The 16,011-nt window shown below is 48.7% G+C and overlaps 1 protein-coding gene across 1 annotated transcript in view; it reads right to left on the bottom strand.

Annotated features, from left to right (window-relative positions):
* Positions 1-16,011, bottom strand: part of ABCA13 (ATP binding cassette subfamily A member 13) — a 319,855-nt gene that overhangs the window by 95,329 nt on the left and 208,515 nt on the right. Inside the window, exons 46-49 of the mRNA XM_059397601.1 lie at positions 14,338-14,407; positions 10,745-10,863; positions 8,270-8,357; positions 2,425-2,533 (exon numbers count right to left, since the gene is read on the bottom strand). Coding sequence (XP_059253584.1) covers positions 2,425-2,533; positions 8,270-8,357; positions 10,745-10,863; positions 14,338-14,407 — 386 coding nt within the window. The remainder of the gene's footprint in view (positions 1-2,424; positions 2,534-8,269; positions 8,358-10,744; positions 10,864-14,337; positions 14,408-16,011) is intronic.

Raw genomic sequence — 16,011 nt, 5'->3', positions numbered from 1 at the left:
CACACACACAGTTTCTGTTCTCACTCATTTTCAGCAAACTTCCACAGAACAGGGACAAGTGTTCAGTCTCCTATAACCCATAGCCTCTCTCAGCGTCTTTCCACCCATGGGATCTCCATCCCTACACTTCCACGGGACCAGCTCTCCGGAGGTGACCAGCCTAAGCCCTGCCTTCTCCCACCTCCTAAAGCCCCACGCAGGATGACTCCCTGACGGGCTTGACCACCATCTTTATCAAGGGGAAGGCTGGAGGGTTTCGCTCACCCTCCTTGTACTGAGCTTGTGTCCCTCTCCTTTTCTGAATCCTACGGCACATGTTCATTCAATGTGTGACTCAAACCAGGCATCTCTGCGCCTGTACGCACCATTTTACCCCTTCACTGAACATGCATTTCTCCTGACTTAGATCTTTATAATCCCGTCTGGACCGACCAGGACCATCCTTTGTTCTTAAAACCTCAGATTTCTGATCTATATCCTTTAAACCCTTTCTTTACATTTCCTTACTTGTCAAGTTCTTTAAATTCTCTCAATTCCCCACGACTAATGCCTCAACCTTTTCTCTCACCTGTCTGCATGTTATAATTTCATTTTTTTCCCTCCAGAGTCATGCTAGTCTTACATGTGAGCAACCAACTTCCAACAGGTCACTTGACTGCCACCGACCTCTGCCCTTTAGCCCACGGCTTCCCGGTTATTTAGTCTAATACATCACTTTGATCACAACATTCTCTTTCTCCAATAGAGGTAAAGGCTGTCTATAAGGAAAGTGTATAGTCCTCACTCTGTTAGACAAGGTCAAACAGAATTTGGCCTCAACCAACCGCAGTTGTCTCTCTACACTCACCTTTACGACAAGGTCAAAGTGGACTCTGCCACTGAACTTGAAAGGACACTATGATTCTCCCGTGCTAATAATACAGTAGCTTTCAATCAAACTTATGCCCATCCTTCAAGATCCAAGATCCGTGGTTCGCGACACCTGCCCAGGAAGTGGTTCCGCTTGTGCCCTTCAGAAGTGACCCCTCACTTCCTGCAGCAGTAGAAGGAAGGCTCTGCTGTCAACCAGACCTAGAGCCACAGCACGGCCCCACAGCCTACCCTGCCCAGAGCCATCGCCAGTAGGCAATTTCTCTTAACCTTGGTTTTCTAATCAGTGAAGTAGGTTAATACTGGTCATCTTACAAAACCGCTGTGAAAAATGAAATGACACCACGGGTGTTACATCTCTACTAGAGACCCCCGTACACTCAAGGCACTTACTGATAGGGCTCTGCTGTCTGTCATCTGAGGGACCTCCGTGTTTTTCCTATTTTTCTTAGGCATGCATATTTTCACTTTTGTATATTACTTACTATTGTTCCAACATAATTAAAGTGTCACAAAATAATTTAATCTTATTTTATTAAAAACTTGGTGGATAACGGGGGGGCCTGGGTGGCTCAGTGGGTTAATGCCTCTGCCTTTGGCTCAGGTCATGATCCCAGGGTTCTGGGATCAAGCCCTGCATCGGGCTCTCTGCTCAGCAGGGAGCCTGCTTCCCCTTCTCTCTCTGCCTGCCTCTGCCTACTTGTGATCTCTCTCTGTCAAATAAATAAATAAAATCTTAGAAAAAAAAAACTTGGTGGATAAAGGAAAACAAATATGGAAGTAAAAGATAGGGCTAGGGTAGAGCAAGAACATTAGGGTAATCGCTCCACGTTTATGCCCAGGAAGACTGACGCTTCAACAAGTACATCTTGTGAATATATTATGATATGTGTGGCCTGCTGGTGCTTACACACTTGATGACTTTATGACTTTATTTTTTTTTAAGGAATCTGGAAGAATTTGATAAATTACAATGTATGCCACCGCAGGAAACAATAACATCCCCTTAAATCAATAGCTTCACTCTGGATTCCAGAAATGAACTTGTGTCAATTTTTTCAAAATAAGTCTTCTTCAACTAAATATCAAATAATGTCATTATTTCAGTATAGGAAAGCACAGGCCATGAGTCCTCGATCAGCTTAGATAATTGATGAGTTGAGGGCCCAGCTCAGAACAGACGATGATGTTTGCCTTCCCTACAAGATGGGTGATCTCTACTATCTACAAGATTACTCCATATAAAAACGTCCTAAAAAGAAATCATTTTTGGTTCTGTAAGATTAAAGTCACAAGGGGGGACTCTCCATCATCTCTTACCCCCTCATTGTGCAGATTTGGTCATAAGTGCGAGAAGCTAAGACCAGTTAATGATCCCAAACAGAAGCCCATAGGGCCTACCACTTTGCATGTATTTATATGGGAACAGGCTGCCCTAGGAAAACCTTCCCACCACGCTTCACATTCATAGGCTTGATCTTTTCTACCTCCTCCACCTTTAAAGACATTGTGTTTTGAGAGCAGCAATTGATAATGCATGAAAAACGACATTACCGTATTGTCTCCAGTCCCGGTCGAGCGGTAAGTGTCTCCACAGTATCAGGTTGTTCAGATGATTCAAGTAGGAAGGTAGGGAATGGAAGCCCTTCTGATTGTACCACACCTACGAGAGAGAGGTGACATAATGGCTCTCGTGAAATTAGTTCCTCAGTCTTCGTCAGTAACTCCTGGACAAGAAGGACACGTGTCCGTTAGGTTCAACAGCACCTGAATGTCGGGCCCAGCACCGTGTCCCCGCATGGCTGGCAGAGAGCAGTGAAATTCTCTGTCCGCTAATTTTATATTTATCTCAAGCATATAATTTCCAGCTAAAAATAGATGAATTTTCCCCAGAACAAATGTGAATGTTGCTCTATAATTATATTCTCACAGCGAAAAAAGAACCTAAACCCATCATTTTTTTTTCTTTCCCTGTTGGTAAGCTAATAAAATTTGACCTGCAAATTAAAAGCTGAGGAAATGATCAGAAAAAAATGATTACTTTCAAATTAATAACTGAATGTGGAACATTATTTCTCAAAATAAATGGAACTGAGCATTTGCTGAGCGTGGAGAATAAAGTCGCGCGTCCGTGGGACAGGCAGAAGACGTGAGAGAGAACAGGAGACAGACAGTGCTATTACAGCCGAGATAATACGGAGCAGGGAAAAGGACTAATTGAACCATCAGTATCTGTATTTCGAGATATCAACATTTTAATGAACTTTTTTTTTTCTTTCTTTCTTTTTTTTTTTGAAGTACACTCACTGTGTAAAGCTGGGGAGCTGTCTTGGAGAGATCTGAGGACATCACCGTCCACTTCTGGTCTTGACTCCATTGACTGGACAGCTCGCTTCTCTAGCGCTGTCTTTTCTGACCCAAAACCACTCTCTGCAGAAGCAGATCTGATCCCCATGAAGTCAGAACCTGCTCAGAAGAACCTATCCAGGCCCACACCGTTTGCAAAGTGAGGGCCACACCTCAAGTCCCTGGCTCTCAACTACATTCTTTTCCACTTCATGCCACTAGAACCTGTTGTCTTCCCACCAGGATCCCGGGGGCAGCTGTGTGTTCATGGGAATGGCTGAGGGACACACTATCTCTCATTATTTTCGAAAAAACAACTCCCCTACCAGACAAGGTTCCCCGAGTCTTTCTCCCATAGCTCACTTCCTTAAGCAATTCAGAAAACAGACCCCTTTCTCTGTCATGCCAGCTACTCACCCTCCTCTTGGAATAGTTTAAGGTCACAGAGATATTTTTGTGAATTTTTTTTTTTTAAACTCCAAAGAGGAAGGCGTCCCATTTGGGCAGGACTAACCATGGGACCTAGGACATCGTACGGTCTTCTAGGGTGAGTCTGAGCAGATCTAAGATTGTGTAACAATTTTTTTTATTTATTTTTATTTTTTTATGTTTGTATTTTTTTTTCTTTTAAAGATTTTATTTGTTTATTTGACAGAGAGAAATCACAAGTAGATGGAGAGGCAGGAAGAGAGAGAGAGGGAAACAGGCTCCCTGCTGAGCAGAGAGCCCGATGCGGGATTCGATCCCAGGACCCTGAGATCATGACCTGAGCAGAAGGCAGCGGCTTAACCCGCTGAGCTACCCAGGCGCCCCATATGTTTGTATTTTTTAAGTAAGCTCTACGCCTAATGTGGGCTTCAACTCGTGACCCCGATCAAGCACTGCCAACTCCACTGACTGAGCCGCCCAGATACCCGCAAACTTTAAAGACACAAATGTGTGTTTGCAAACTTACAGATGTGTGGAATTCACACACTTCGTTCTGAAAAGCATGGGAAGGCACAGTTTCTGTGATGGGGGGGTTGGCACTAAACTGGGGGCTCATGTCACAGACCAGGGCCACCTTGTGCGTCCAACAAGGATTCCTCCCATACAGACCCATCCTGCCACGCCTGGTCTCTCAACCCAGGTACTGCCATATTTCTGGAAACGAGAGAAAGCTGGGATCCTGCTGAAGTCAAGGGACAGGTGAATACAGTAGAAAAAACCCTGCCAGTAGACACTGGAACTCCTGGCATGGATGTCTAGGACCTGGCTCTGCCCCACGCCGTGACTCCCTGACTGCTTCACCAGAGGGCAAGAGGAGAGACTATAGTGGCCTTTTCCCTAGGTCAGGGTTTTCTGTTTTCATTGTGTTTCATTTGTTTGTTTTAATCTAATTTATTTAAAAGCAGGGTGGGGTTCTTTTTGACTGAGGAAGGACAGGGAACATGGGTATGGAGACTGAAGTGTCATTGCTGTAGTCGGTGACAGCGTGGCTGGGAGCTCACTCACTCCCCATCCCACTCTCCGGAGGCTCAGAAACACCTGTGTCTGATTGCATTTATGACCCGCGTCCTCCACACCCTCCGTGCAGCCCTATGCCTCCCCCCTCTGAACATGGGCTCAGTTGCGTGGCTCGGTCACGTGGCTCTCTCTGGCCAACAGAATGTGGCACAGGATGGGTTTGAAAACGGCTCCCCTGTGCCTGCAGCCCCTCTATGCCTCTGATGAGTGGAGTCCCCCACATCATGCTGAGGAGGCCACAGCCAACCCCCCACACGTGGGCATGAGTGACCAGGTCCATGCCACTGAGCCTCCAGCAGGAGGATCCCTGGACTCCGGACCTGATAAAGACGTACTATGGCAGCCATGGGGATCCAGGGCAGCATCTTACACAGCACTGTCGTGGCAGCGGGTGGCTGATACACACATTGGTACCGTACTCACAGGAACCTCATTACAGTCACTAACACAAAAAACAGATGGCATTGATTTTAAGATCAACATGTGGGTGACAAAGAAACATTTAGAAAAATCTGGAGATTATGGGAGAAAAACTTTAGAAGTGCAAGGGGGGAATGGCAAGAAAATAGATATCGATAACAGAAGAGATGCAGTTCAAAACATCTGGTAAAGCATCACCTGTGGTAACTTCAAAGATAGAAATTGTGCCCAATGCACTCCTTGGCTGGGGTCTGCAGGTCTGGAGACAAAATGCCAGGAGATGGCCGCAGAATGGAGACCAAGTCAGGGGTGTGGCAGCTGGAAGCTGCAAGGGTGGTGCTAAGTGACCCTCTCAGGGGGACAGAAGGTCATCTGGGAACCTAAGGGAGACGCCCCATTGTACCCTGACAGTCCCAAAACACCAGGGCATCCATTTTGCAGGAGCAGCGTGTCTCAGCAAGAACCGTGTGCAGCCACGGACCTCAGGTGGATAAACAGCCCACAGGACCTCCCAGGGAGCGAGGTCAGGAGGGTCCTGCCAGCAGAGGACACCAAGGGAAAAGGGGTCTGAGTCCAGTTCTCTATAGGCAAGAAGCAGCCTGTTGCCCAAAAGGTATATTTCCAAATGTCCCCTCATAGGTGGCCATCGAAGATGACAAAGAAGCAAGGGACAGAGAGCAACCAGTGGCCGTGGAGAAGGTAGAGCGAGACCACACCCAGGGAGCAGGACCAGCACCAGGTGAAGGGGCCTCAGCCCGGGGAGGGACGCCGGAACACTTGCTGAGCACGGGCCCCTCGGACCAGTGAGCTCAACAACTGACCGTCCCTTGTTGATGCTGGTGATGGCCTGGGGTTCTTTGCCATACAGAATCACCTTGCCAGGGAACGAGTAATTCACAGAGGGGGAGCATTCTTGACCTTCTGTTTCAGTTCTGTTAACTGGCCCTTCCTTGGGATGAATTTTAAATTCTTTAGGTAAGTTATATATACTTTAGGGTGATCTGAAAATTAACATTTCAGACTTAGCAGAGTCCAAAGGAAGAGCTTTTTTTCCTTCCTCCCTTCCTCCCCGTCCCCCCGGCTCCCTGCCCCCCTCCTTCCCTTCTTTTTCTTCCCTGAAGAAGGATTTTCTAAAACACGAGGCTATGTTCTGCAAATAAGATGTGGGATTTCCTTCCCCGCCAGCCTGGAAGTCAGGACACAGGAAAATCTGGTCACCGACGGAGGACATTAATCTGCTTTCAAGAACACATTATGACACCTCAAAACAGACCTTTCCTCTCAGAGCACGAGTAACTGTGTTTTAGAAAAGCAACTAAGTAGCTGCAAGGAGGGAAAAAGATCCCTCCCTGGACGTTCAAACGTCTCAAATCCCTCTGAGCATGGAAGACTGTGTGTCAAACCCTGGGCAGGGAGCGGTGGCCTTATCTGAAGTGCCTACATTCTGGAAGGTGTTTGGATTTAACAAGCTGAACACTCCAGATGTGTACAAATAACAAAGGCCCCAGGACAGCCATTCTACAACATAATACTTTCATTCACCCTGGTCTGTTTCTATGCAAATTTCCCATTTTCTCTAAAAAGAGGCTATGGAAATCAGACAGCCTCTTACAATCCTACCCTAAAGGCCAAAGCCAAGGCCAATGGTAATTCCTGAAAAGGGAATGCAGTGATTTAGTCTGACATCAGCCACCAAGAGCTCCTGGGGACCTTCAGACAGCCAACACCTTCACAGCCACTGAGGCACCCTAACTCCCTAGCTCCTTACAAAGGGGATTGTTCCCCAGACATCCCAATACAATGCACATGCTGGCCTGTGTCTGGAAAATGACATTAGAAACTGCAGAAGTGGGGCATCTGGGGGGCTCTGTCAGTAGAGCATCTGCCTTTGGCTTGGGTCATGATCTCAGAGTCCTGGGATCAAGACCCCACATGGGACTCCCTGCTCAGCTGGGAGGCTACTTCTCCCTCTCCCTCTGCCTGCCACTTCCCCCTGCTAGTGCATGCGCTCTCTCTCGCTCTCTGACAGAAAAAAAAAAAAAAAGAAAGAAAGAAAGAAAGAAAAAGAAAGAGAAAAAGGAGCAGGTTCCAGGAAGCCCAGACTGCCAGTCCCACATGTCTGTACACCTACACGCTCTGAAGATTGTTTTGGACTGGTATAGATTGAAAAGGTAAAATATTCTCAAAGGAAAAGAACAGATTCCTTATACCAATTTGGCACATTTTAGTACTAGCTGTATCAGACATTCAAGAAGCCAGCGAAGGTATTTTAGATTATTTTTCTCCCAAGCTATGAATTCTGATATTTTCCTCGTGAGCAATCAATCTTCTCTTGGGTGCTGCCCGCAGAGGAAGAGAGACAGGAAGAGTCCTCAGCTAAAGGAGAAATTTGTGACCAGGGGTACATGGTGATGGTCATTCTTTGTCCGCGATTACCTAGTGAAATACGACGGTTAAAACTACCATCGGGGATTATACTGTGAATCATATGAAAACTTGCTCAGGGATTACACTCTGAAATACTTGTGAAGATACTTGGTTCCACCAAGGGGAGCCCCGGCAGTCACTCGCCCTTGCCGTGGTCCACGAAAGTCCGACCACAATGCAGGACCCCCCCCACCACCACCACACAGGAACCCCCACCACCACACTCTATCCTTTCTAGATTTCTCTCCCAATAGGCACCGACACCAGACTAGTTCACCCATCCCTGGCAATGAAAGCTTTGAATCTCTGGTCTTTCCCCATCTGAAAACAGTGTCCTTCCTTCCTTGGAGAATTTCTGCTGTGAGTCACCACCTCTGAGTTATCATTGGTGGACCAAGGCATGTTTCCTTGGATCCACTCCCATTCCACACAACTGAAGAGCCCTCCCACATATTCTCAGCGATACCGAGGGAAACATTTCTAATTCACTGGGATCGTCCCAGCAGGGCTTGAAAACCAGATCCATACTAGCAATTCTGAGTAAAAACGTCTTCTCTGTGCTGGCTTTCAGTCCACCCAGCCTTCATAGTAAAAAATGCTAGGGTCTGTTTCGGTTCCCCTCATGCCCGTGAGTATATCTACATGCCAAGTTTCCCCAGATACTCTCTAACACAGGAAGGAAAAGGAGGGAAACTCTTACCTTCGCCAGAGTGTCTGGTTGCGATGTATTTGGATTTGCATCTTGACCTTGATCAGGGATCTGCACCCCGAAAGACCAGCCCCCAAGCCTGATAACAGGAACAGGTGTTAGTGCTTTATTTTCTATTTTGTTTACTTTTTTAAGATTTTGTTTATTTGACAGAGAGAGAGAGAGAAAGGGTGAGCACACACAAGGGGCAGGGAGAGACAGGCAGAGGGAGAGGAAAAAGCAGGCTCCCCACTGAGCAGGGAGCCTGATGCAAGTCTTGATACCAGGACTCTGGGATCATGACCTGAGCCAAAGGCAGACGCTTAACTGAGCCCCCGAAGTGCCCCAGGAGTCAGTGCTCTAACCATTGAGCCAGGACATCCAAGCACAGGACACTCCATCACCACTAAGTAGTTAGGATGGCCTGAGAACAGTAGCCTCCTAATCATCCACCTTTGGTGATACGACCGCGCAGGGGCTCAGGGTACAGACGGGCTTGGTGGGGCTCCTGGATCAGACGTCCATGGTGGACCTTGTGTATTCAGCAAGTGTGGCTAAGACTTGCTGTACTGGAAAGTGTCCTACGGGTACTGATACTTGGTTAGGAAATGCCTGTCATGTCCAGGAGGGGGTGATCACCAGCAAGCTAACTATTTTAATTAAAAGTCACTCCTCCTGCAGATTGACTATTCTGATTTACATAATCATAATTTACATAGTTTACATAATTTGCATAATTTACATAATTCACATAATCCATCACTCTTTCAAGCTACCCCACTTTGCACTGTTTTGCTTCCCTTCTCTGGCTTCTGTCCTGTGAATCACCCCATCCAGGAAGGTGTCCAGAGGACTTCAGCTGGGGTCAACTTCCTCCTCTTTGGGCTCTCACAACACCCAACATCCCCAAGCATTAATTCACCTGTCAGCCCAGGTTTCCACGGTCTGTCTGCTGGTTTATCGCTCACGCGATAAACTCTGTGAGTTTCCCTGGGTGGGGACAACACCTTTTCCCTCCGTATCCCACGGGCTGTGAAGAACAGCCTTCCGTGGACAGTCCCGCTTCCCTGAGCAGAACTGAGGCAAAGGAATAAGGATACATTCCCACTGGGCTCAGTGCATTCATTCATTCACTCATTCATTCATTCATTCATTCCAGGGTGAATTCACTTGAGAGACAATGAATGGGCACCTTCTAGGTGCCAGATATTATGTTGTGCCCCAGACATATAAGTCCCGCCTTTGCCTGGGACATGTGTAAAAACACAAGAGGTGATCTTGGGGGCATCTGGGTGGTTCAGTCAGTTGAGCTTCTGACTCTTGATTTCGGCTCAGGTTGTGATTTCAGGGTCAATGGATCGAGCCCTGCATCAGGATCCATGTGCAGCTTGGGCTCTCTCTCCCTCTCTCTCTCTCAAATAAATAAATCTTAAAAAATAAAAAAATAAATAAATAAACAAATAAATAAAAATAAAAAATAAAAAGATCTAAGAGAGGGGCAGCAGGAGTGGCAGCGGAAGCACACTGGGAGGTGTCGGGGGAGGGAGCGCTGCTGGGGCAGCGAAGGAAAAGTCACAGGGTGTCCCAGGCCCTGCAGAAGGGCCCAGGGAGGCTTCTGTATTGAAGAAACAGGATGCACTTGAGGTCCCAGGAAATCTGCTGGCGTGGCAAACGTGGCCTCCGTCGAAAGTGATGAGCAGCGCCTATCCCCACACTCCTCGTCCAGATCCCCACCCCCACCAGGCTCAAGGAGATTCAGCACCAAACAAGAGCCTTCCCAGAAACTGCCTAGGATGGCAGTCGGCCCCACGTCCACCTGTCAGACGCTGCGCGGAGAGGGAGATCTCAAAGGAGGCCATTTCATTGTGCTGGGATGTTAGCTGCCCTTAACCTCCAAACAGGTAAACCACCTCTCGGCTCCAGTGAGGGAATCTCCATTGATAGGACCCCCACCTCACCCCTACCCACCAAGTGGGAGAGCGAAAACCAGCAGTGAGCAACCTTGTTAAGGTCGGCAGCATTTCTTTGGAATTTTTATGAGCATCAACGTTAAACATTTGACTTTTTTGAGTTTTTAAGAATGTTGGCATTTGAGGGGGTGCCTGGGTGGCTGAGTTGGTGAAGCATCTGCCTTCGGCTCACATTGTGACCCCAGGGTCTTGGGATCAAGTCCCACATCAGGCTCCCTGATCAGCCAGGAGCCTGCTTCTCCCTCTCCTGTTCCCCCTGCTTGTGTTCTCTCTCTCTCCCTCTCTCTCAAATAGATAAAATCTTTAAAAAAGGAAAAGAAGAAAGAAAGAAAGGAAGAAGAAAAAAAGAGAATAGAGAAAAGAAAGGAAAAGGAAAGGAAAGAAAAAAGAAAGGAAAAGAAAAGAAAAGGAAAGGAAAGGAAAGGAAAGGAAAGGAAAAGAATGTTGGCAGTTGAAACAATAGGCTTTCCATAGTGACCTGAAGAACAGAAAAGACCCAGGGACAATCTGGACCCACCTGGGTCTCTCCGACGGCACCAGCAAGTACTCCTCCAGGTGGAAGGCTGACAGGTCCAGCAGAATGTGCCCCTGGCGGCTGGTCAGGTAGGGAGCCCCAGCGCTTGTGTTTGGACACTTCTGTAATTGTTTCCAAAGAGGGAAAATAGAAACTTTGTTATAACCCACACACAGCCTCTCTGAAATCACTTTCAACATGACTTTTGCCAGCTTCCTTTTCCTTTTCTCATAACTTCTCTGTGGCTTTTCCGTGCTCTGGTTTGCTAAGCTCCTTGAGAGTCCCCTGCGTTTGAGAATTATACCAGAATCCCACCGTGACCTTTGCCTGCAGTTTTGACCGGGAACTTCACATCCTTCTCTGCAAGCAAGTTTGGGTGAATTTGCAAGAACTCAAAAGGGAACAATATTTCCACGGGGAAATCTGGCATCTGATGAAATTGAGGCACTGAGTTGAGGGCCACTACGCAGGAGAACTCAAGGGACAGTGTCTCTCACAGAAGTCCCATAAGTAGAAGCCAAACGGCTCTGGTCCAGCACTCACTGGGAGGGCTGACACCTGCCCAGAGCCACGGACTCCTCGCTGCTCAGAGAGGCTCGCCCCAGCACCGTCAGGATCCAGACTCTTGTTTCCCAGAACAGTCCAGAAAAGACAACCCTCTCAGGCAGCTACACCACCAGGACTCCCTTCAGCTTCTAAAGCTTTCCCATCCGCATGCTGTAAGTGAACCCAGCCTCCCCCAGCTCCTAGGCTTTCTAGGGATCGGACACCCATAAAAGGACGGCAAAGTAAGGGTCATAGATAATTCCAGATAAGGCTTCCAGGTTTGTGATCAAACGGACAGGAAAGGCAGGGAAAGGAATGAGAGTCATTATCAATTTTTGCCAATGTCAGTGACCTCAGTCCAGGGGAATGCAACACCCTGTCTAGTTTCCCTACCTCCGGCTTCCTTTCTAATCCATCTGGATTAGATGGACACATCTCTCTAGAGCAGCCAGGTTCACCCAGGTGCCCGCCTTGCAGAAAAATTCAAATTCCAATCAAGAAGTCAGGGGCACTAGAACATGTCCTCAGCTTCTGTTTCTAACCTTATCTGTTTGGTTCCACCCCAACATGCCCTCTGTAAGCTGAATACTGGCCTGCGAAGGTGTCAGGTCTGAAACTTGGGAAAGTACTTGAAAGGGCTGAAAGGGCTTCAATGGCAAACTTTGCAGACGTTATTCAAGTAAGCATGGAAAGGGGAGACTCTCCTGGATGGTCAGGGTAAGTCCTAAAGCAGGCACATGCACCCTTGGAAGAGGGAGAGGCAGAGAGAGAGGAGGAGGACAAAGAACAGGAAGGAAGGAGGCAGCAGATGCTGGAAGGAATAGGAACAGACTCTGTCACCGCCTCCAGGCAGAGCGCCCTGATTTCATCCCTGTACACCGGTTTTCAGACGACTGACTCCAGGCAGTGATAGGATGGACTTGTTGCTTGAAGGCACCCTATCTATGACAAGTCATTACAGCAGAGACAGGAGGCGAGTGCCCCCTTCACTCAGTCTGTGGGAAGCCACGCTCTTTGTCGATGGTAGGCTTTGAGTCATATCTTGGGGTTCTCCCGGGACAGTGAAGCCTGAAACAACCCCTGGTTCTCCGGGGCCAGCTCGATTCCAGTGCCCTTGCAGTGGCGTTGTCTACCAAGCAACATGTCCCCCTCAGAAGCAGGGTTGCCCTGGAACACTGCTGTAGGTTCGGAAAGACTCACACAATCAATGAAAACCCCAGGGAATGGGCATATTCATGCACACCGGGGCCTCTGGATGATACATGTGAATTTAAGGGGAGAGAAATACTTTGCCTTCCAGTAACTGGGCTCAGCATGATCTCTGGAGAGTGGAGACCCAGCGCTGGGTTCTGGCCATCCTCCCGCACACCGTGTGCGGCCCCTCTGGGCCAGCCTGTAAGGCGGCACCATTCCGTGCGGCGGTTCTGAACTCCACCCGGACGTCCTGTCTCCTGGACCAGAGTCCTCTGCCTCCCAAAGTGTGGAGCAGCATTTCTCAAAGTGCGTCTCAAGGAACCCAGGTCCACAGACAGGAAGGAGTCATTGGTCGAGTAATCAGCAGGGAATCCTGTGTCTGTTCTAACCCACCATCGGCGCCAGCACGAGCTGGCATCAGGATGGGCTGCAGCAAGGGGACCCATTTGGTTCCTCTTTATCTGCATGTCCGAGGCTTGTCTGGCTATGTCACAGGAGCCTTTCTTCCCTCCGTGCATAATACTGCAATGTTATGGTTCACGCAAGTTGGCGTGAATTTAGGAACATCTCTGTTCCTTTGCCATGGACACCCAGTCTAGTGACAACAGAGCTAAGGCAGCTCATAGGAAAAGGTGCTGATTGAACAGAATGATTAAGTCAAGGCCAGGAATAAGGGCACAGAATGAAAAATTAGTGGTTTCATAACAGAAGGGAATAAACAAGAGAGGGAGGAATCCATCATTGCATCCAGAAAACCGGGAGCCAGAGGTAGCTGGGCTCTCCCTGCAAAGAAGCACGCAAGAGGGCTGAGCAGCCAGATAGCCAGGTCCCGGGGACATGGGTGGAGTCTCAGCAAACTCTCAGGTCAGCCACCAACCATGCCTCTGCCACGGGGCTGTGCCACTGCTCTCACTCACGTGCCACACTCTGCGTCAGAGAAGAAAACAGGCCAGATCCATCCAGACAAAAACCTCCTCAAGTCACTAAGCTAGTAAAAGAAATATATCCCATGTTCCACTAAACAGAAAATCCCTGGAAACATGGGCTTCATGGGACCATGTTTTCCTAACAGACCCTTGGTCCATTTCAACTGCTTTTCCTTTCTGGAAATGAGGATTGCACATTAGCTTGGTGAGTGTGGCTAACAGGCTTTCTTATTAATTACCTTTTGAGATTTGCTTTGAGATGAGTTCCAGTCAGCTTTCCAAATAAGTTCCAATTCCCACCCTGGCGCAGAGTGGAGAGCTTAGAGCCCCGCTTTAACAGTGGAATCCGTACCCCCATCTGTTTCTATAGGACAGCCGTAATCCAACAAGACGGGTGGTACCTTAGCTTCTAATATGTAGCTCTCTCCACACTCCAGCATGTATAAGACAGGACGCTGGAGGTCATCCTGCCTTAAAATTGGGGGAAATGTCTCCCCAAAAGGCAATTCTAGCTTCTTTCTCATGAATCGAAGATTAATTTGCTCACTAAATGCTGTCAGAGATGTCAATGGTCATGAACAGCAGAAAATGAGTAGTAGGGTCACTGTAGAGCCCACAGAACATGCCAGGTCACTGGGGAGCCCACAGAACATCCCAGGTCACTGTAGAGCCCACAGAACATGCCAGGTCACTCGGGAGTCCACAGAATATCCCAGGTCACTGTAGAGCCCACAGAACATCATATCATGTAAATGTCCACTCTGTGTACTGTAACTTTTCCCAGAACCAGCTAATCAGGTCAAGCAGAGAGTCACAGAAGCTCCCTGAGTTAACGGTGATGAAGACGTAGACGTCGTAAACAGAGTACGCTCATTTTTGTGACTTGAGGTTTGAAACCTACAAAAGATATAACACACCATAGAAACCTACCAGGCAGCCACAGGAGTCGGGCGTTCGGGCCTGAGACAGGGGATCCGCGCGCCAGCATGAAGAATTCCTCCTAGCAAACAAAGGAGAGACTCAGGATGATCTTTCTGATAACAGAGCTCCTTGATTTCCATAAAAGTGAGTTGCACCAGCCCAGAGCCGCTCAGGAGATAGTTATCTCCTGCTGCAGAAGGCAGAGCTCTTACATTTGTTTTCACAGCTTGAGCTGCTAATCTGATGACAACGTTTCATTACAATGACAGTATTTCCATTCTATTAAATGATGCTCACTTGGTTGGCTGTACGGAAAGTGCTGCCAAGGCTCCCAGGAACGTGCGCCGGGGCCCGGGGCTCATCTGCCTGCGCAGACACCTGCTCTCAGGCACTCTGCTCTGTGCACCACGCCAGCCAGCGATAAGCATAGGAGCTGCTAATTCGGCTTCGTGGAGCGACACAGCGATTTAATCAGCATTTAAAGACAAACAAGGATTAATTTTCCAGTATGAAGAAAGGCCGCTGGACAGAAGCGGTGAGGAAAGGACCTCGTGGAGTGGCTCCAAACCTTTCATTCCGAAGTTTCCCGGGTGCTCTCACCCTTGGAGTCTCCGTCTCTTTTTTCCTGATGCTCATAAATCAGAAGTTGCTTTAGTAATAATCATCCCTCTCTCCTCAAAACTTGGTCAAGAAGGGAGGAAATGAACATTTCCCGAACATGGGGAATTTTTGCCAAAACGTCCCGCTGGCCCCGCTTTTCAGAAGGGGAAATGGAGGCTCTCAGAGAGAGCTCGTCCAAGGTCACACTGAGTAGGACAGGTCTTTGGTGCCCTGAGCTCCTGGCTCTGGGCTGTGCTGCTCCCAGGTGCTCCCACCAAGGTGCAGAGCTCCAGGCGACGACAAGAAGACCCTTGCTGTGTCCACAGAAGCAGGTCAACGAGAGCCTGGCTTCTTCCGGTCTGGGATGTGGCATTCAGGAATGCTGGGTTTCCGGTCTCCGGAATGCAGGGAAGCTGAGATTCCTGTCTGGTATGCATTTTGAATCTTGGAATGAGGGAGCTGCCCTAAGGGCCTGATCTCAGGAGGAAAGGGCCCTGAGACACAAACTTGCCTAAAGGAACAACAGCCTTTCCCACGGGGGCAGCAAGGGCACCCCAGCCCGTCTCAAGGCTGGCTTCAAGCTAACACTGCCTTGCTCGTGGCCTAAGTCCCTCGGTCTATAGCAAACCTCACTCACTCGCCTTGAGATCTGCAGACCACTGGCCTGGAGAGCGAAGGACCAGAATTTCCCAGAAGACCAGCCCTGACTGCACTTGAGAACACCTGCCAATGCCAGCAAGTCTGTTCTGGGTCCTGTGGACAGGTGACTCAGCACCAAGCACTCACTTCTCTGGCACGGAGACCCTCCCCCCTGCTTTTCCAGCACCCTCCCCTCTAAAATTCTCCCGCTTGGCCTGGAGGATGGCCTTTGGGACCATAGCCCACCTTATCTTCCCAGATGGCCAGCTTCCTGAATGAAGCAGACTTTCCTCACCCACGATCCCTCGTCCCTCAAGTATCAGGTTTCCAGGGGTGAGCCATGGAACCTGAGTTCAGAACAGGTACCCGGTCCAGTAACAAGACCACCATAGCACGTGAGCTGAGCGCTACTCTTTCTAGAGAACCGGGAGCCCGGGATGCAGA

The sequence above is a fragment of the Mustela nigripes genome, chromosome 4 (genome assembly GCF_022355385.1).
Source record: "Mustela nigripes isolate SB6536 chromosome 4, MUSNIG.SB6536, whole genome shotgun sequence".
NCBI lineage: Eukaryota > Metazoa > Chordata > Mammalia > Carnivora > Mustelidae > Mustela > Mustela nigripes.
Note: the sequence above shows the minus strand (reverse complement) of the source record. Positions and strands in the feature narration are given on the sequence as shown.